The sequence below is a fragment of the Lottia gigantea genome, assembly GCF_000327385.1.
Source record: "Lottia gigantea unplaced genomic scaffold LOTGIsca_12, whole genome shotgun sequence".
In the NCBI taxonomy this organism is placed as follows: Eukaryota; Metazoa; Mollusca; class Gastropoda; family Lottiidae; genus Lottia; species Lottia gigantea.
The window spans coordinates 3,007,527-3,028,693 of record NW_008707225.1 but is presented as its reverse complement, the minus strand read 5'-3'; the positions used below and the strand labels follow the sequence as shown (position 1 = coordinate 3,028,693).

At 30.1% G+C, this 21,167-nt stretch overlaps 2 protein-coding genes across 2 annotated transcripts; one reads left to right on the top strand and one right to left on the bottom strand.

The window, feature by feature from the left end:
* Window positions 1-1,582: 1,582 nt before the first annotated feature.
* Window positions 1,583-9,398, bottom strand: LOTGIDRAFT_177864 (hypothetical protein; the record flags this gene model as incomplete). The annotated part of the gene is made up of 12 exons (XM_009048208.1): window positions 1,583-1,972; window positions 2,464-2,575; window positions 4,306-4,410; window positions 5,889-6,003; window positions 6,195-6,302; window positions 6,665-6,799; window positions 7,176-7,201; window positions 7,382-7,452; window positions 7,717-7,915; window positions 8,367-8,507; window positions 8,784-8,914; window positions 9,303-9,398. The coding sequence occupies 12 exons, from the start codon at window positions 9,396-9,398 to the stop codon at window positions 1,583-1,585; spliced, it is 1,629 nt and encodes a 542-aa protein (XP_009046456.1).
* A 2,016-nt stretch (window positions 9,399-11,414) lies between these two features.
* On the top strand, window positions 11,415-16,812 carry LOTGIDRAFT_230440 (hypothetical protein; the record flags this gene model as incomplete). Its single annotated transcript, XM_009048207.1, has 8 exons — window positions 11,415-11,486; window positions 12,261-12,513; window positions 12,982-13,200; window positions 13,435-13,573; window positions 14,771-14,832; window positions 15,108-15,222; window positions 15,987-16,153; window positions 16,714-16,812. Exons 2-8 carry the CDS (start codon window positions 12,295-12,297, stop codon window positions 16,810-16,812), a joined length of 1,020 nt encoding a protein of 339 aa, XP_009046455.1. The 5' UTR covers window positions 11,415-11,486; window positions 12,261-12,294.
* Between the last annotated feature and the right edge of the window lie 4,355 nt (window positions 16,813-21,167).

The window sequence follows — 21,167 nt, the reverse complement described above, 5'->3', positions numbered from 1 at the left end:
AATTAAGTATGAAATTTTAATTTTTTTTTTTTATAAATTTCAAATAAAAGTTACATAATAAAGGCTAATGCCATTTTCATATCACAACTGCTAACCTAATATAAATCTTAATAGGACTAGTATTATGTTCTCAGAAAAATGATTTTTTGGTGAAGTAAAACTCAGAAAAGAAAGCTTAACATAGAGATAAAAATGAGCGAAACTGATAATTATTAGTGTTTTACTGTTTACATTTAGTCTACTGGCTGGTAAGGAACAGAAAGTTCCCCTTTTCAAAATTTCTAACATTTTGTATCCTGTCCAAAATTCACCCTCAATTTCTCAGAGAAGTTGATCAGGAATGGAATTCTCTACCAGCCAAGTCTCACTATATTGCTTAGTACATTTCAAACAAAATCTTTACAAGAATCAATATATATTAATACTGACAAACAAATAACATGATTATTATGTTACTATCAAAAATAAACATAAATCATAATGTGATATCACAGTTTTAATTGTTAGGCACAGAAAAAGATTGTTTAATCATATCAATGACTGGTTTAGCACTCTGTGGCATGTATATTAAATTTTCATGAAAAACAGCTGTAAAATTTCAGACTGAGTTTCAATACATATTTTTACTGTTTATGAATGAGTCACATTACTTAGAGGGTGAGCTGATAAGTTCACAGGTTGACACAGAAGGAAGTATGCCACAACAATGAAACTTGGTATGCATTAAATTTGACATTTTCTGATACTAACAATCTTGTCTCTTTACAGATCAATTGATGCTGATTAAGTTAGTCAAGTCTTAGAAAAGCAGCCAGTCTTAAAACTTTTCAGCCCACCCTCATATAGTAACACAATGAAATGAATGAATGGGTTAGAATTCAATACATTTATTAGCCAATATTTGTTAGTAATTCAGTATCAAAAGAAACCTCTGTTAAATGCCCAATTGCTCAAAATCAAATTATTCAAAGCTGATGTTTTTTAAGAACCTTGAATACTTGTCATTTTGTCCAAGCAGGGAAATAATCAACAAATATAGTATAATACAGCTAGTATGTACAATGTTTCAACAATGTTTCACATAAAACATATAAACCCACAAAAAATTGTTGAAACATTGTGTTCAATAAACAAACAAAAAATTACTTTCAAACCATTTTACATCATTAAGTATATGTTCTCCACTCTTAACTTTACATTAAGAGAATTTTATCTTCAGTGGAGAGGAAATGATATAAATGAAATGGGATTTTCCATCCTTCTACTTCATTTTGGACCTATCCTGTGCAATGCCATGCAGTGTCCTATGGATCTTTGCTCAGACAGCAGGATTGACTTAATCCTCCATTGGAAAGGGACACTACTATCTATTTGATTTTTCAACATTGGATTATGAAATCACCGTAAATTTTCTCAGTGCAAAATAAGTGTAAAAATAACATTGATAGTTAAATGCATATGAATGATAATAAATGAAACATAAATACAATTATCAAAGAAAAAAATCATGAAAGTCAAAGAAGATGAGTGCATGTAAATAAATATTCAATATAGATTGAATCTCATTAAATCTTAATGATATCTAAACTGACTCTTCAATAGGAATGACACCCACCCCTACCCCTCCCTCATGAGCAGACATAATTTTAGCAAATTTCCAGGTATCTGTGCTAGGGTCGTAATATTCCACTGAATTGAGATTTGTTATCCCATCATAGCCACCAATAGCATATAACCTGCCATATGTAGCAACTAATGATACCCGACTGCGTTTTCTAGCCATTGAAGCCACAAACTTCCATTTATTTTCAGCTGGATCATAACATTCTACTGTTCTCAAGAATACAGAGCCATCATACCCACCTGCAGCATACAGTTTACCATTTAACGCTGCTACTCCTAGTCGACATCTCTTAGACTGCATAGGAGCTACAGACTGCCATGAACCAAGTGCTGTATTGTATAATTCTACCTGAAAACAGAAATAAACTTTTTTACAAAAGAATTATCAATATCATTTGTACCTATTCTATATCATAAGCTTGCTTAATCCTTTTTCCATTAACATACTGTCCAATACAAATGTACTTGTATATATTTTTTAACACATTTGAATTTTGTGTAATTTTTACTAAGGTGCTGTCTTTGTGGTGTGGTTTTGTTATCAAATTATACATTGTATCTTTGTCTTCACAAGCTGAATGTTGGACCTAATTCTGACCAATATAAAATTAAGGATTCTTTATCAAAGTTTTACAGGCATCATCCTTTTTTGATTCTTACTAGCTTATCATGACTGGCAGTAATGATAGAAATTGGCAGAAGGGTATTGTATTGTCCATTCAAAAAGTTTAAAGGAATATCTAGGGCAAAATGTCTCAATGTGGGCCCCTCAAATATCAGTATCAGATGCTTGTCTTTATGGAAAATATTATCATATACTATGACAATAACACGACTTACTGAATCATAAATAGATAGGCCATCATGTCCTCCACAGGCATATATTTCACCTTGTAATACTGCTACACCAGCAGCACTACGTAACTTCTGCATGTCAGTTATCATAGCCCATCTATATGTAAAATATAATAAGAAGGATTCATCTTTAGTGAATATAGAATGAAGAAAAACTGATATCTCAATACCTGTCAATTCATGCCATCAAAGTGCATCTTCAGACCAAATACATTTTTTTCCTGAGGTAGATAGTTTTTAATGTTTTTCGTCAGTCGACCAGGAGTAATTCTAGATCTTGAATGTGACAAAACAATTTTAGATTTATTTTTAAACATTGAAAAAATAATACTTATTTACATTATTTACCTAATATATTAGCCCAATATCAATAATTGACTGTGATAGTGAAACATTAGAATTAAATAAACCAGCTGGCACACAAAAAGATCAAATAAATAAAATCAGATATTTAAATAAATTCTTTATATCTGTTAAAAATTTCTTTTTTTTTTAAATTTCATATAATCAAAGTCAGTATTGTTGGACAAACACTTGATTTTGGTTATGATTTGATTTCATTATCATCATTCCATCATCTTTTCGTTTCACAGTCATTATCATAAATACCATTATCATTATTATAAATATTTCATTATATCTGTATCATATCATTGTCATAAATACCATGTATATCATTATCATCTCATTATCCTTATTCTCAATTTTTTAAATAAAAACCATTATCATTGATAAAGAATGACTATGGATCTTGTGATAATGATTATGGTTTTAAAGAACAATCATTGTTTTTATAAATCTCACTGCCAGCAATACCATTATCATTTATTTTATTTTTCAGTCTGATTATCATAAATATCATCAATTATTTACAATATTTCATTATAACAGTATCATTATATTTTAATAATCATAAACTATTATATTACTACTAAATACTATTTCATAAAATCAGTATCATTGTATTCAAATTATCATAAATACCATTATCATATACATAGTTTATTTTAGCATCAATACATTCAAATTATCATAAATGTCATTATCATTAATATTTTATTTTATATCTTTTCATATTCATTATCATCAAATTATCAATATTTCATTGTGTTATTTCATTATTATTACATCATTTTCAGCATAATAAATATTTCAATTATATCATTATCATAAATGAAATTTACATTAACTGAAATCTTATTAATATGAATATCAATGAATGTAAACTTGAATAAAAGAGTGAATTGATTTTCAATCTTTTTTATTTCCCTCAGTTTAATAAGGTTGATCATAAATATTTAATAAAAAGACTGTGAACAATCCCACCTATCAATCACTTTACAATATTCATCGGCTAGAATATTTCTCCACACATCTGCTACCAAAACATCTTAATATTCAAAACTTCATTGCAATAAACATACCTAATTATGGTCTTCACAGAAAATATCGAGAGCAAATAGGAATATTGTTTCCATAATCAATATTATAGAATACCATGAGAAATTTTGTACTATTATTGTAAATCAAGAGCTAGCAGATATCTTGAATATGATTCAGATCAGTCATAATCATGGATCACACATAAACCCATTTTATCAAAAAATATATTTCTGTGACATATACCTGCTGCAAAAGCTTCAAAAACAAGAGGGCTTTAAATGTGTCATGTCTATTTAGAGCTACGCAATTAAGTACTTTGAAAATATGCCCAAAGGGATGTGATGGGGATCTTTCAACAAACTCAGTAATACAATTAGAATTAATTGGCATGCAAAAAAAAACCCCATAAAATAGCCTTCTTTAAACTATAAATATTTAACTCACACATCAGTTTTGGGATCATATATTTCTACTGATTTTAAAGATGACACACCATCATAACCACCGCATACATATAGTTGACCATTTAATGCTGCAGCACCTTGAGCACTGTAATATAATAGATTATTCAGTATGGTTAGACCTATATAATGCCCATAAACTAAGCAGGTTATGGACTTAATATTTTAGATTTTTTTATGTAAGACAATTTTCAAGGGAATCCTTAAGAATGTGAAATCATGTTTGATTTGAGCTGTATAATTGCATGGTAAATTGATTTATCGCTTTGTTAAGCAATTGATTTTTTTTCATTACATGTATTTTTATTTTCTTGGGAAGCTTTCAAGAGCAAACTGAAAATTATAGAGCATTTCTGAAAAAAAACAAAAACAATTTTCATCTCTGGTCCTAACATCAAAAGGAGCCTATTTATCCCACAACAATGTGGTTTCATAATTAGGATGTACTCAATTTTCTCTCTTTAACAGCATGGGTTTGGGTGGTGTCAAATCATTAAATTTGGATTTTTTTTTTAAAAATCTAATTTTTCTGGTTTTATCTCAGAATAATATAAAGTTGAGTGTGAAGTTGATTGACAGGTGTTAAATGTGTAATACAACATTGATAACAAATCTGTTGTTCTAAACTTTTCACATCTCTCCAGTGAGCCAGAGAGAAAATAAATGTGATTATGTAATTTTTAAATCCTAAAAAAATTATTTATTTTATTTTTGTATATGGTACAAATTTTAAATACACCTCTATTTAAAGCTGTTAATTTCTCGCAAAATATAAAACTGTTGGGGATTTTTTTTTCTATCTTAATTAGAACTCAGAATACTTCAGAAATATGCAAGTGTTTCTACAGGAGCGTATCTCTGAGAGTATAAACCTAAATTAGCAGACAATGCATATTGGACAGCGCACTTTCTTTGAAACCCTTCATTTTAAAGACTGTCAGTGGCTCATCTAGGTAAGTGTGGACCCTATCACAGAAATATAACATAATATGCTCTCTTGCATGTCCACAGAAGTCAACTCGTCAACAAAATTGGATGAGAGAAGTCGTTGACAAAAGTCATATGATCAAATTACTATCTCGGGTGACTAGGTCTGATTATCTATGTGTGTTGTTTTTGTCAACTAAATAATTATTGTGATGTGGTATGAATTAATTCTAGTATTTTTTACAACAAGAATATTGAGGTGACATTTCTGGAGTGTAATTATATAACTGATTTATTTATCTGATCCCAGAAAGTTTTAACTTCTTGTTCTAGTATCTGATAGTCATTGTTATTAGTTTTAACAATTTGTCATTCATAAGATGCATTCAATTCACAATATTTTCTGTTGAAATTACTATATATTCGAAAATTCTGAATGTATTGAAATATAAGCTTACCAGCTTACATTACTGAGACAGTACTGAATCAATTATTCAATATTTGTTACTGTTTTTTTTGTTATTGATCTATTTATAAGAATTTTATGCATAAATGCAATAAAGCATATGTGTTTCAAATGTGTAATAATATGACATAATATCATTTTCAATTTTTAAAGAAACCAGCTGAGTTACTGACCTTCTTTTACAATTCATTGGTGCAACCTTCTTCCATTGTTTTTTCTCAGGTTCAAAAACTTCTACAGTATTCAATCTTTCAGCACCATCATTACCTCCTATTGCATACAACTTACCTAAATATTTAAACAACAAAAATTAAAAAAAAACACTGATGAAGCATGCAATGCATGAAATTTTGCAAGAACAGCAGCATATGCCTATTCTTTATTTTTTTTAACTAGGGAAAGAGGGATCTTTAAAGGGTACAGTCTGTAGTACATGGGGCCTCAGTTATAAATTTTCGTGGTAAATATAGTTAACAAACCTTCCAACACAGCAACCCCAACTCTACTTCTCATAGTACTCATAGCTTCAGCTATTTTCCATCTATCTACTATTGGGTCATATCTTTCTACAGTACTTAATGATTCACCTTGAAAATCATATCAATATGACATATTATTGTGCATAGGAGGTTAAAATAACCTATATAGACTACTGAATGTAATAAACAACTAGTTCACATTTTCAATAAGGTTGGTATAATAGATCACTATGTTGTGGGCCATTGCTTTTTTATAAAATAAATTGACATCATCTTATTTGGATGAATAATATATCAAGAACAAATTTATATCATAATATTGATGTGAATGAATATAATTTGTGTCAGAATTTTCTTTTCTGATATGTTCAATTCAGTGGTTGGTATTTTACATAATCCTTAACATGGCAAAATAGCAAGGTTCATTATGTCTTAGTCATTATTTTATATCCAAAAACTGTGTTATTTACCTGATGAAGTGAGCCCCCCTACTGCATAAATCATACCAGGTACATCTGTACAACATCTTGGTTTAGTTTTAAATGTCTGTAATAATGGACGTCTTTCTGGCATTAAATGATAGTCTCTAGCTTCATCTAGTAAATCTCTATGGAAGCAAAAGAACTGTTTAAAAGGTTTTGGAACATTTTGTGATATAAATGCAGTTTAAAGAGATAACATTTATCTTATATTGTACAAATTCTATTTTAAACTAAAGAACACATCTAAGAAAGGTATATCAAAGCTACAATTATTTTACCATTTAATTTTTTTCATTAAATTGCTCTTAATGGTTAGCATAATACTACATTTCCATTTCCATCCTTGTAGTATACATATACTTCATATATAATTTCACGAGCCACAAGAACGCCATATCTCCATGGTTCAAATGTCATATTAAATAAGAAATAGAATGAGTTGAATCAAAATTAAGTTTATGGAAAGCTACAAGCAAAACAAAATTATCCATGATATTACAATTTTCAATCACAAAATATTTCTTGCTAAGAAAGGAAGAACATAGCCATACACAAAAAGCTAAACACAATCACCTTGTGGCAAGGGAACTAAATCAAGTTGTGTATATTAACATACCTGCACTTGAGACAACTCTTGACTAGGTCTTCTGTAGCTACTCTATCTGATAAATATTGTGGAGTTAATAAAGGTAAACGGAGTCTGACTAGAACTTCAGGGAAATGTCCTTTCTATTATCTAAATCTTTCTTTACCCATGAGAGTGCTGCTTCAAAAACCTGAATGGAGGAAAAAAAACATCCAAATATAACTTAAGAAATAAAATGATCAACTCAGATATAGATAAAATAACCTACATAAATTAAAAAATGAAATATCTTGAAATCTTAATCAGATTGTAAAGAGTCTATTAAAAAACTTTATTTAAATACTAATACATAGTCTGTATTATAATCCCATTGCTTTATAAAAAAAAAACATCTCTTGCATTTATTTCTGGAGTAAACAAGCCAATCTAAAATAATGATGAACTAAGGGCTTACTTGTTCTTCATTGCTGACATTGAGCTCATCTCTGGACAAAATATCTACAAATTCAGCTTTAGATAAGCTCATAAATTCATCTGTTACTGATACTTGTTTAAAATTATTCTGTATGAATTTATTAGCTGCTTCAACTAGACTTGTACACATATATTGATCAGCAAATGAACGTACACCTAAACAATTCTGAGGATGGAGTCTGAAATATGGAAGAAATACATCTCTATAACTACGGGCATTGTGACCAAATCTATTCACCTGTGTTCAACAAATTACAGGTGTTTGTTCATATTATTGAATTTAAATTCAATGTCATTTCAGCAATGATATAAATTTTTCAAAATATATCCTTTAATGTGCATACATACATACATACCGGTATATGCAATAATGTAAATAGTTTTAGGGGTAGTGAAGTTTGTCACAATGTAATAATAAAATGTTATGAAGGCGCAGACCATATAAGTCAAAATTCTTATTATCAATATAAATGTGTGACTTTTCAATATCATTACTCAATTATGAAATTGAAAAAAAACATATTTCACAAGTGTGTAACATCTGCAATGGTACAGCCATAAAGTTAATAAAACTCGTTAAAATTATTATTGCAGAAAGCAAATTATCTAAGAAATAGGAATTAGTTTTACCTGTTTTGTAAAAAATCACAACATGCTTCTTTAACACATTGTAAATGTAAGAAACTAGCTGCTATAAGTAAAGATTGCACACTTCCAGCATCAATTTGTAAACGACCATCATAAGCAAAGTTGACTAGTGATTCCAGAGCACTGTAATCAATAAATCATAATACAGAGTACTTCAAAATATCCAATTGGAATATCTTTAAGGAACCACCTACTAGGTCACAGCATAAGATTAGGCACTCTTGCACACTAGCCAACAAGACAAGACAAGGTTTTTTGATAAACATGCCAGGTATCACCCCACCACTCTTTGTTTACAAGGCAGATATCACGTGTGCAAAGTTGAAGCATTCAGACCAACTAAGCTACAACACTTTCATTGCAATAATCTTGAGAAATTTCGAAGCATAAAATATCTACCTTGGGTCAATTCCTTGCATACAGATTTCACCTTGTTTTGATTCTACCATATCATGAGTAAACATAGCATTAAAATATGGTATGCTGGCTGCTAGAATAATTCTATGAGCTGAAAATCTCTGATCTCCAACCTACCAAGGTCAAAGGAAATATTTGTTACCACTTAATTATCACCTTGTTTGACAACCCTCTTACTCTTTATTAGAAGTGTTATAACTTTAGATTTAGTTCTTATAAAATTTTAGTTCAAATAAAGCATTTTGAATAAGCTGCAAAGGTAATCATGACAAAGTGATAAATTTTTCAGTCAAATAATCCAATTTGATCTGTACCAAGCAAGCAATTTGAAGTGCAGACTGATGCAGATATGAGAAAAATTGATTTCTGGGTGAAGTCTGAAAATTGAAGAAGAGAGACATTTGAAGATAGTGACAGTAAACGAGGCAATCACAATGCGTTTTTTCATAGACTTTAGAAATTTGCTTTGTATAAAATCATGGGACTAGCCTTGAGGGTGACATCACACAATTTCCCTTGTCGCCGAATATCAGCAATGACAGGGAAAGCCGTGGAAGGTAAATCTTCTCGTTTAAAAACAACAACATCGTCAGCCATTTCTGTTATTATGTATGGTGTTCGATTGCTCTACCCTGCTAACCAGTCAAAAGGCAAAAGGATGCTCTTATCTATCTAAGCTGGAGTCGAATGCAGTTCTACAACCTTTGGTCAAATCAAAACCACTCAGCCATGTTATTTATGTAGGCCCCTAAAGGATCTTCATCTTGAAAGCCAAAAAGCGAGAACGAGAGCAAATAATTATATCCGTGATTGCATTCAGAGGTTATGTCGAACGCATGTTACTCACAATCTAATCTTAGAGTCAAAAACTTTAGGAAAGAAACAATAACTCGAATGCTTTATTAAAACCCAATATAAAGTGCATCAAAGTTCCAATACAAATTCACACAATGATATATTTCGGCAATATTCGGGTAAATATGCTCTAAGTTAGAGCCTAGATGCAAGTTAAAAGCAGTAGCTGGACTGCAATTAATAAATGGTTATTGTTGCTGTATAGACTGAGCAAATTGCCCTCACTGTTCGACCAGAATTTTTGCAGAAACGCATTTGCCAAACATTTTTGTATGAATTGATATAACAGTGAAAATATTAATTGGCTAAATGGCCATATCAAATATTTCTTTTAAATTTGTAAGAGACTTTTCAGTTAATTTAACCCCCACATGACCCAACTAGTCAGTCTGTCAACTAATCTTTGGTTGAGGATGAAGTGTAGTCAGTAGTAAAGAAATATATGAGAACAAATTCTTGATTAGGGATGAATTTTGTTCACAGATATAAAGAACTTCAGGGAGTGTTATGCACAGTTTGGTGTGGACTGAAATCAGAGAAGACTTCTCTGCACCTGTATTGTCTGTTCGGTGTGACTGCAGACATCCCAGAGTTCAGAAGATTTTTCGTTGATTTTGGAGTTTCATTTCACTGTTACTATTTTCATAGTTAAAGTCAAACAGAAAACGAAATTAGCCCGTCAAATCTGGCCCTACCCGTTCCTCGGACGTGATATACGGATGTCATATTGTTTCGGTTTAGGCAAGATTCAAACGGCAACATTTTATGTGAGTTGCTCCATTCCTATATTTGGGAAGCTTTTAGCTTAATACAGATCGAAGATCAGGTAAATCAGGTAAATCACAACAAAAGCATGCAAATTTCGCAAACCTTTTCGTATTGATACAAGCGGAAATATAAATTAATGGATGATTACTTGTTATGGGCCTATGTTTTACATAATTACTACTAATAATTTATCTATATTTTAGGATGGATCTTAATTTTGAATTTTTTTGTATTTCTCATTCGAGATCTCTACACAACTTTCAGGATTTTATCCATCTCAGCTGATAAGACATTGTTAAAATATATATACACTCAACCAAACAGCTAATAAGACATTATATAACATAATACACCCAACCAAACAGCTGATAAGACATTATAACATACATATATAGGCCTACCCAACCAAATAGCTGATAATATATTGTAACATAATATAACCTCGATAGACGACGGACCTTCATCGATGGATCAACTGGTTTTGTCTTTCTTCTGTCTGGAACCATTCCAACATTTCATTTAATTTAAAGATTCTTTCGAAATTTTTCACAACGGAGAGAAAAGCAAAATGACCAATTTTATGGGTTTTTTTTCGAGCGCATCTACTCACAGTCTAATTTAAGAATCGTATTGCGTATATCCAGTGTAAAAAAAGGACGGTTATTCGATCTTGCAAAATAGACATTTTAATCCGAGTGATTTTGCGCACCTCAACTTCATCAAAGTTTTGATTGAATATCTCCGGTAATATTTCGGATCAAATAGTAAATTTCAATAGACCTTATAGTCATAAGCATACTGAACTCTGAAGGAAGGTTAGCCTAAGATGAACTACAAATAGGCTTTATATCTCCATACCTTCCTATGTAAGATTTCGTAAATTCTGTGGTTTTTGTTCCTACCTTTTTTTAGGAACTGATTTAGATTTCGGTTTTGATCCGATAATTACCTCTAAGAAGAATTACCTCCCTTTATTCACCTGAGCTTTGTGTTGATTGAAAGTTGAAATATTAGCTACAGCAAATATAAGACCTAGAGTTCGTTAATTCTTACTATCATCTGGTTAGTTTATAATTAAAGTACGAAATATAAGGCCTCGAAATGAATCGTGAAATACCTGGAATCTTACTCTTCGAGTGTAGTTTAACTTAAACTAACCAGTCCAATGCCAATCAATTGTGCTGTGCCTATTCTCATCCCAATGCCCATTACCATACCAATGCCTCTATGACTCAGTTGGCACCGAATGTCAGTGCATTCACTTGAGTAAACATTGCTCATAGAAAGTTTATGTGCATAACATTATACAGCCATAGGACCATAAAAGGTATATATTACTGTATCATTGGTACCTGTACTGAACTCTGATCAAACAAAGATAAACTTTCACATCTAGGGCTAGTAGCCTACTTACTGTTTTGATACTATTTAAAGTTGAGTGAATTTTATCAATTTGTGGAATTCAAAATATTAGCCTACTGATAGTCTTACAATGAGTCACATTTATAAAAGTATAGACATGAGCTCATATTATTATCATTTAAAAGTTTTTTTTCACAAACGTCCATTTTCAGTCAAAATTGGATACCATTACTTGGCATAAGCCTATCGGTACTTTGTTGAAATATCTTGAAGGGAATTTTTTATTATTTTGGAGGTGACCTTCTAAAACTTTATACTTTCATCAACTCAAAGTCATCAGTAAGCCGAAGCCTACTATTTTGAAGCTAATATTAATCAGTATGATTCCATTTACTATGGATAGTATGAAGACAGTAATCTACAAGTAAAAAGAGGATTAGCGTCAAATTTGTTTTATCAATTGTTATCTTATAGAAGTTACATCATCAAAGTCGATTGAGTCAAATTAATGATGGCTGCACCACCAGTTTTAGAAACAGAGGCTGAATGGAGAAAAAGGTTTAGAGCTGATCTGAAAGTTGCCACATGGCAGAAGTTAACTTTGGAGTCTGGAAATTATATGATCAAATCATTCTTCACACAAAATTCTTATGAAATTCTTATCACTGATCTGTGTTCATTCTGGTTTGAAAGTTTGACAGAGCTTGAAATCAAAAGAAGAATTCAGGTATGAATAAATAAACCAAGTGTTATGCTGCCCTTAAATGTCTTGAATATAAAATCATGATGGATTGGGAGCCAGTTTTGGAAATACAGATTAATTTAGCAAGAGAAGGAAACCTTCATGATTTTACCCCCATTTCCAAAACTGAACATTTGGCATTGGATATTTACAGACAGAGAGAGAAGGAGAGAAATTACCAGATCTATGTAAAGCGCCAGTATGAAAAGATTCAATAAAACTTAGATGAATGTTTTAAAAGATTGTTTTGAATTTCCATTGATTATTGCAGTCCCAGAAGACTTCAGAATTCTACATTGTAAAGGAGTAGCAGTTGTCACAAGCTTTGCATTTGGCTCACCTTAATTTATGAGTCAATTAGAACTACAATATGCTACAAATTGATACTAACTGATCATAACATCTTTTTATATATTTCTAGCTTCACTTTTGTCTGTCTTTTATAAATTTCAGAAATTAAATCCCAGTATAGAAGCACCATTAATGAAAATATTAGATCAGATAAGAAATACAGTGAATAATCCGAGTGGTAACAGTAAAGATAGTGAATTAACTATATCAGTTCAAAATAATAGTAATGGTGAACAAGCCTGTATCTTCTCTATAAACTCTAAATTAGCTGGTATGCCTTTTGTCTGGAATTTTGTCTGTCATCCAGCTGATCCTAAAATGGTGAGATATTTTCTTGGCACATTTTATTTATAAATAAAAAGTTATTGTTTTGGATTATTCTTATGATATCTGATCAAATGGAAAAGGATATAGTAGTCCAATTATTTGCTTTCCATGTAGGTAGAACTCAATTTTTTGTTACCCATATAAACGCTCTTAAGATCAGTTCTTCTGCAATTCATTTGAAATAATGGTACCATAAAAGATTAGACATGCATGTTCTTTTTGTGTTAGACTACAGAACATCTAACAGTACCTCTTATGGAAATGGTATCAGAACTTTTAAGAAGACAGCAAGAGTTATTTAGTATCATATATAAAAAAGATAAAGAATTAGAAGATTATAAAGCACAAGGGGCCAGACCAAGCAGACGTAAGAATTTATTTGTTATTTATAAACTATATTCATAACCTAACCTGAAATTTTCACTATGAATAATTACATTCATTTCCTACCTAAAATTTCATTTACATAAAACTATATTCATCCCTCACCTAAAATTTCATTTAAATAAAACTTTATTCATAACCTTATCTAAAATTCATTTACTTTCATAACCTAACCTTTAATTTCATTTGAATAAAACTATATTCATAACCTAAACCTTAAATTCATTTATTCATAACCTAACCTAAAATTTCATTTAAATAAAAATATATTCATAACCTAACCTAAAATTTCATTTAAATAAAAATATATTCATAACCTAACCTAAAATTTCATTTAAATAAAACTATATTCATAACATGACCCTAAATTCATTTATTCATAACCTAACCTTAAATTTCATTTCAATAAAACTATATTCAAACTCTAACCTAAAAATTCATTTAAATAAAAATATATTCATAACATAACCTTAAATTTCATTTAGATAAAACTATATTCAAACTCTAACCTAAAATTCATTTACATTCAGCTTTATTCATAACCTAACCTTAAATTTCATTGAAATAAAAATATATTCATAACATAACCTTGAATTTCATTTAGATAAAACTATATTCAAACTCTAACCTAAAATTTCATTTAAATAAAAATATATTCATAACCTAACCTAAAATTCATTTAAATAAAACTATATTCATAACCTAACCTAAAATTCATTTAAATAAAAATATATTCATAACTTAACCTTGAATTTCATTTAAATAAAACTATATTCATAACCTAACCTAAAATTCATTTATTTTCAGCTTTGTTCATAACCTAACCTTAAATTTAATTTAAATATAAATATATTCATAACATAACCTTAAATTTCATTTAAATGAAACTATATTCAAACTCTAACCTAAAAATTCATTTAAATAAAACTATATTCATAACCTAACCTAAAATTTCATTTAAATAAAACTATATTCATAATCTAACCTAAAATTTCATTTGAATAAAACTATATTCAAACTCTTACCTAAAATTTCATTTAAATATAAATATATTCATAACCTAACCTAAAATTTCATTTAAATAAAACTATATTCATAACCTAACCTAAAATTTCATTTAACTATATTCATAATAAACATAACCTATAAATAATGCATAATAAGTTTATTATATTTTTAGGGTATATTCAGACCTCACCATTTAATGCCATTGGATTTTTCCACAATATGAATGTATCTGCTGTAAGTTTAGTTTTGTCATGTTTTCATGTGTTCTATGAAGAAATTCATTGCTTTAAAACATGCAAATACTCTGTGCTGTAAATACTAGGATATTTAACAATATTTTAACTGTACTCTTTCTTTAACAATTGAATGGAGATTTTCTGAATTATTATACTCAATAATTATTTATAAAGAACAATATAATCTGCAGAAGAACAGTGTCTAAAATAAAATCTTGCAGGCTGTACTTCAAAAGCTATCATCTCAAAAATATGACATTCTATATTAAACAGGGATTTGAATCTGAAATGAGGAAGAAAGGAATGTATGTATTTAATGAACCTGGTGGTAAACTGTATGAAGCTGTGATGATAAAAAATGCCTGGATAAATAAGTCACCTGCTAAAAGTAGGTATCTTATATTATCTTCCAGTCTTTTCTACTAGTTCACAGTTACCATTCTTCTCCACCTAAAAAATATTCTTTTACTAAGCTATTCCTAGCTGAAGTATCAGTATTAAGATGTTAAGACAAGGTACGGTGTAGGATTATCAAAACAGAAATGAAGAACCTGTTTATCTATTGCTGGATACATTACCTTGTCTTGTAGCTAATATTTTACACCAAAGATGAGTTAAGCTCAGGTCCTTATTCTTGAAAACAGTGAGTAAATTGGTTAGCAGTGGTCAGGAGCAGTTTAAGTGATGATTGACCAAGTGACTTGAGTAAATTAGACTACAAAAATAAGGTCTGATGAGAATGTATGTACAAATTTGGATGTTTCTTTTGATGTCTTTGCTTTAGGTTACTAAAGCCATCCATATTCTTCCTGTTCTGTGGAATTTTGACCCAATAGTATCAAAAGTTGTCCAATAGAAAAAGCTTTGATTTGAATTTGAAAAGGATTGGACAAAATACTTCTGTTAATTTTTTTAATGTAAATTTTGAGTACTCTTTAGTTTAATGTCTCAATTTCTTTTTATCTGTTTATATTATCTGTTATAAGGAATAATTGTTTAAGAAACTAAAACTAAATAGTTGTTAACTATGTGGAACTTGTGAGGATGTGAAGTTGTCATTGGTTTTTGTAAAATTGTATTAGTTCCAAATGTTATTTATGGTTGTCAATCCTTTGAGCCAAAATTGTAAATACATTTTCAATTTGTGTAAAGGGAAAGTAGAAGATGAACTAGAAGAAATAGATAGTTTAACAGATGATATACCTCCTAAAGACAGTACTAGTGTTTCATCTTGGTCTAATAGACTACCACCTTCTATGGTGAAATCAGAATCACCAAATTCTTCAACTCATAATTCACCAGCTTCATCACCTGCCAAGGTTATTCTTCATTTTAAACAACTTTTGATATGATTATCAGATGATATGAATAGATTTAGTCGTCTACAATTTCATGAAAAAATATTTTTGGAAGTAAAGACAGTCAAGTTCTCAGGCCTTTGACATTTCAGATATAAGACCTGTGTGATATCTTCTAGGGACAAATCTTAACGGAGTTACACTTACAGCCCTTGACATGCTGACAATTTTTTTTTTGTTGCATGGGCATATCTAGCTTTGCAGTCACTAGTTATGTAATTGCAGGCAAACTGGACATGCAAATGTGATATGGAAAAGGGAAATTGAGCACCATCAGTATTTTACCAAAGGAGATAATAATAGTCTACATCCTGCTTTAAAAAACATTAAATAGTGAAATTATTAAATATATGATATTTCTGTCATAATTGTTGTGTGGCTTGCTGAAGATCTTAATAGTGTGGAAATTAAGACATTAAACTAGGGATCATACTAGTTAAAGAAACATTCAACCATTTTTTCTATTGGCTTGCCTAAGATAAAAATATATAGGGTATATTGATTTAAAATTTATTTTTCAGGAGGAGCTTTTACGACGTGAACAGTTAGAAAAAAATTTAATGGAACAACAAATGAAAAAACAAGATCAACAAAAGAAGAAAAAGAAAATAGCCTTTTAACATTTTATCAATATATAGGTTATATATTTGAGTATTTTGTTGTTTATGGAATTTATATTAGATTGTTATTTATGAATCACGCACAGAATCAAAATGGTTATATTTTGGTTCTTATAATTTATATTATTTTGTATATATTATAACTTAATGAAATTATCATTTTATAGTCATTATCATTTAGACTCATTCATGCAATTTTTTTATTCATTTTCATTAAATCTTTCATTATCATACATCTATGAGTTTCTTGTCTGAAGGGTTAGTGGTTTGAATGGGGAAGTTATAAACTTGTTTGTTTGATAATGTGTAGGTTCTTCATTTGATTTGGATGATGTTCAACTCGATTTCCCTTGAGTGGTTGATTGAGAAAAGTGGGTTCTTATTTAATAGTGGCAACGTGATGCAGTCTGTGTACTTAATAAGTTACACAAATATGGAAAATGCTGACACTGTTGTTTAACATTTCTGTCAATATACTCTAAATGTCTGTCCGCATCTGTAAACCAATTTGATGCAGAAAACCGATTGCTGAAATCAAAAATCTCTTTGAATGATCTTATTCTTATTTTGAGTGATCTGCGGTCAAAGGGAGATAATATTACCTAAGTGTGGTCCGAAATTGTTATTACTACAGACCAAATCAAATAGTTATTATATCCCTTGGGCCATGTTCATCAACCAACTATTTTACAGCGATTGTAGCTTTCATAATTTAAACCTTTCGATTTTATTTGAATGTTTTTTATAGCAAAGAACATGGAATAGAGTTTTATCTTTATTTTTTGGTGCTTTATTATACTAATTAAAATAGTCAACGACATGAAGCTTGCAGTTGTAGTCATTACTTTGAAACCTATTTATTTTTACAATGCACAGTTCCAAAAGTAAGTAACTCACAGAACCCAAAACTGCCGATTTACTTTTAAAAAAAATGATTGGGCTACATGTCTAATGTAACTTGATCCGCATTAAGATAAAATTCAATTTTGCTCTAGACCAGTATAGAAATCGTTTGAATGGTCCTGTATACTTTCTATATTATGTAGGCGTAAATCTGTCAAACTGATATATAACTAAGACAGTAGTTCTGGACCAAGATATACTAACCGCTAACCGATATTTATGAAATTCTGATATTCATAAGCCTGTCGATCCACTTTTTTGTTTGAATTTCTCGAAGTAAAGAAAATATTCTTAAACATCAAAGTATTCGAAGATAGATTTTTTCTTTTCTGTCTATGTGACCATTTTTTTAACCCTTAACTGGTAAACCAAAACGTTTAATATATTCCAAAATATGTCAAAAAACCAAGTTACTATTAGACACAATTCTTATATTTTTTTGTCGAAAGTCAAAAAGCTAAATCATGTAATGAGGAAATCAGCACGTATATTGCCGTCGACCCTGTCCATCCGTCTATCTAATCATTTTTCTTGACTTGACTGTTAAAAATTAGAGGCTGAATGTTTTTAACCGGTTTGATGAAACATGGCATGCATTGGTATATTGATGATAGTTTGGTCACGATTGAATTTGACAACGCCTGCCATTGATTTAATCGAAAACGGATCGATTTGCAAACACGATATTATTTTTCATTTTTCATATATACATGGTTGCGTATATTGATTAGACCTTGGTCAAGTTCGAATTTGGCATTATTCCTTGCAATATATTTTAAGTAACAGCCCTTTATTAGAAATCTTCCTAATTATGAGACTTCAGAGCAGAGCGATTTTAATAATTTGATGTATGTAATGAACGTTATTGATATTTATATTGGTAACTTTATTACTTAAACAGATTTTGAGGAAAATTATTATTATTATAAGAACTTGTTATACCGTAATGAAGTTACTTAGTAGCCTATAAGAAAAATATTTTATCTAATAAAGACATCATTTCATTTCAGCATATGGAGTTTTGCATTCTTCTATTCGGTATTGGAACGCGTCATACAGTGTCCAATTTACACAACGATACCTGATTTGGCTGAAATTCAAACTATTGAAAGATTTTAACGTGCACATTCACTCGTTTTATTTTTCCTTGTCGGCACCTCCAGTATTACTGACTGGGATAAACCTAGAGTACAACTTGGACGGAATAAAACTCAAGTTGGTAGACTTTTATTAAGTCTGTCTGGTAGATATGGTTCTTTTGTGTATAACGCTTTGTTATAAATTTGACTTCAGGTATATGACTTCAGATACATTGCAGCTGTTTTCTGATCGTTTGTTTCGATCTGTAAAAAATAGTTCATGGTTATTTTGCGGCCAAAAGAAATTCTAGATTCTATTGTACATTAGACTATCCGGATGTGGGAAATCTGTTTTGATAATCGCAAGTATTTAGCAGAGAGCAATTAGCAGAAAGTCGGCCTACCTGCTAAAGAAAACATTTTAGCTGAAAAGATTTGAAGTGTATATAAATTACACCATAATTGCATTTTTCTAGGATACAATGATTCAATTTCTAACCAAAAAAAACATTGAAAAATACAGACACTAAAATTATGATTGATAATAAAATATATATTACGCGTCTGTCGATTGCTAAATTTATAATATTTAGATAATAATTCCTATTTTGTTTAATAAGACATTCGATACATCAGTATTTATGGTTTAATTCAAAAGAAAATATCGTTTAAAATGATGATTCTGTTGGAAAATTAGAGTCTAAATATTGTATTAGGTGTTGGCGCGTGTCTTCAATCATTTAAAAAGATAAGTAGATTTAAATGATATATTTGATAAACTTTAAATATACACATTATTTAATATCTTTTTGTTCGTATATACAAGGAATTCAAGTATGTAATAGAATTTAAATTAGGTTTAAAACCCCTCGTAACTACTGGCCTATTAACAAGTCCATAATCTTCTATTTTCTCCTCATTTATCATGATGATCGACGCCACTTCATACCTTTCATACATAAAACAGTTTAAGGAAAATGACTCTAATAATGATAGCACCTATTATAAAGTAATGAAAAGAAATATGAATCGAGTTGAGTCAATGCGTAACAAATTGCACTTGTTTAAACTAGAAGTACCTTGATATATCATCTTCTTTCTTTTTTCATTCATCTGCAGTTTCATTGTTTCGTATTATTTACCATACAAAATTATCTTCAATGCAGATACATTGTATATTTGGACGAAAATTAATACGTGGCCTTATAAAAAATGCATCGAAAATCTATTCTTCATAGAAGGATTGAATGAATATCATCTCTGTCAAAGGACATCTTCTATAAAGAAAGTCGACAATCGTGCTTTACCAGCTTTTTCAAAATAGAAAACCCCATTGCCACCTCCTAAAAGGCTAAACTCATATTTCGATGCATAAGAGTTAACGTTCTATTAGACGATGACAACAAAAAAGGTAAATTTTAAGTAGTAAACCATGTCAAATCAATAACTGCACTCAGCATCAATTAGTCTGTTATTACAGTCTTTAAGTTACAAAACAATGACTTTACAACTTCAACAAAACATACCTTAGAAGGTTCATGTCTCATTTGCCTGTCGACTCTCAGCCACCTTTAGGGATTTAGCATTAGGCTCTCTTCAAGATACAGAATATATTTATATGTGAATATAGGTTTTCAACAAGCATAATGTGTGAAATAATCTAAACAAATATATATATATATAGAGCATTACACCACACGTCAGTTTACCTTAATCTGTTATGGGGTTATTTTTTTTTAAACATTAAATGCAAATTTCCATTTTCAAATGGTGCATTCAACTGTTCGAATGAATTATGTTTCCTTCTTGTTAATAAGCAATTGATCATGTTTTATTATTCTTCCCTACGCTATAGTATGATGAATAGATATTAAATATGAAGGTGACATCTCAACCATTGTCTTACATCTTCCACAAATATCTTAACTTTCCTCACCCTCTTATTTTCTTGTCACTTAAATTACTTGACCTTATTTACATGGGGAGGGTATGTCGGAGGGACGCAGAGATCAGAAGAAATGATATTTGAATGGTTCACCTACTAGCCGGTGAAGTTTATAGATATATTTGATAAAAGAGGGAAGAGTAGCTTGTTTAGTATATTAACGTCCAGGGTCAGTCATTCGATTCACAGCATGTGTAGATTCCATAACAAATAAATAAGGGAGCGAACAAATGTGGGAGCAGAGAGATTGTAACATACGATAACATACAAAACATATTACTCTTAACCTTTTGAAGCTCTTTTCCTTGAAGATAGGAAAAGGTGTATTGACCTGTGACATGTATGCACGTGTTGGTGCTCGAGGCATTCGATTTGACGACAATCCACTATGGCGTTATCTGCCTAACCATCTTGAAATCGGAATCCGT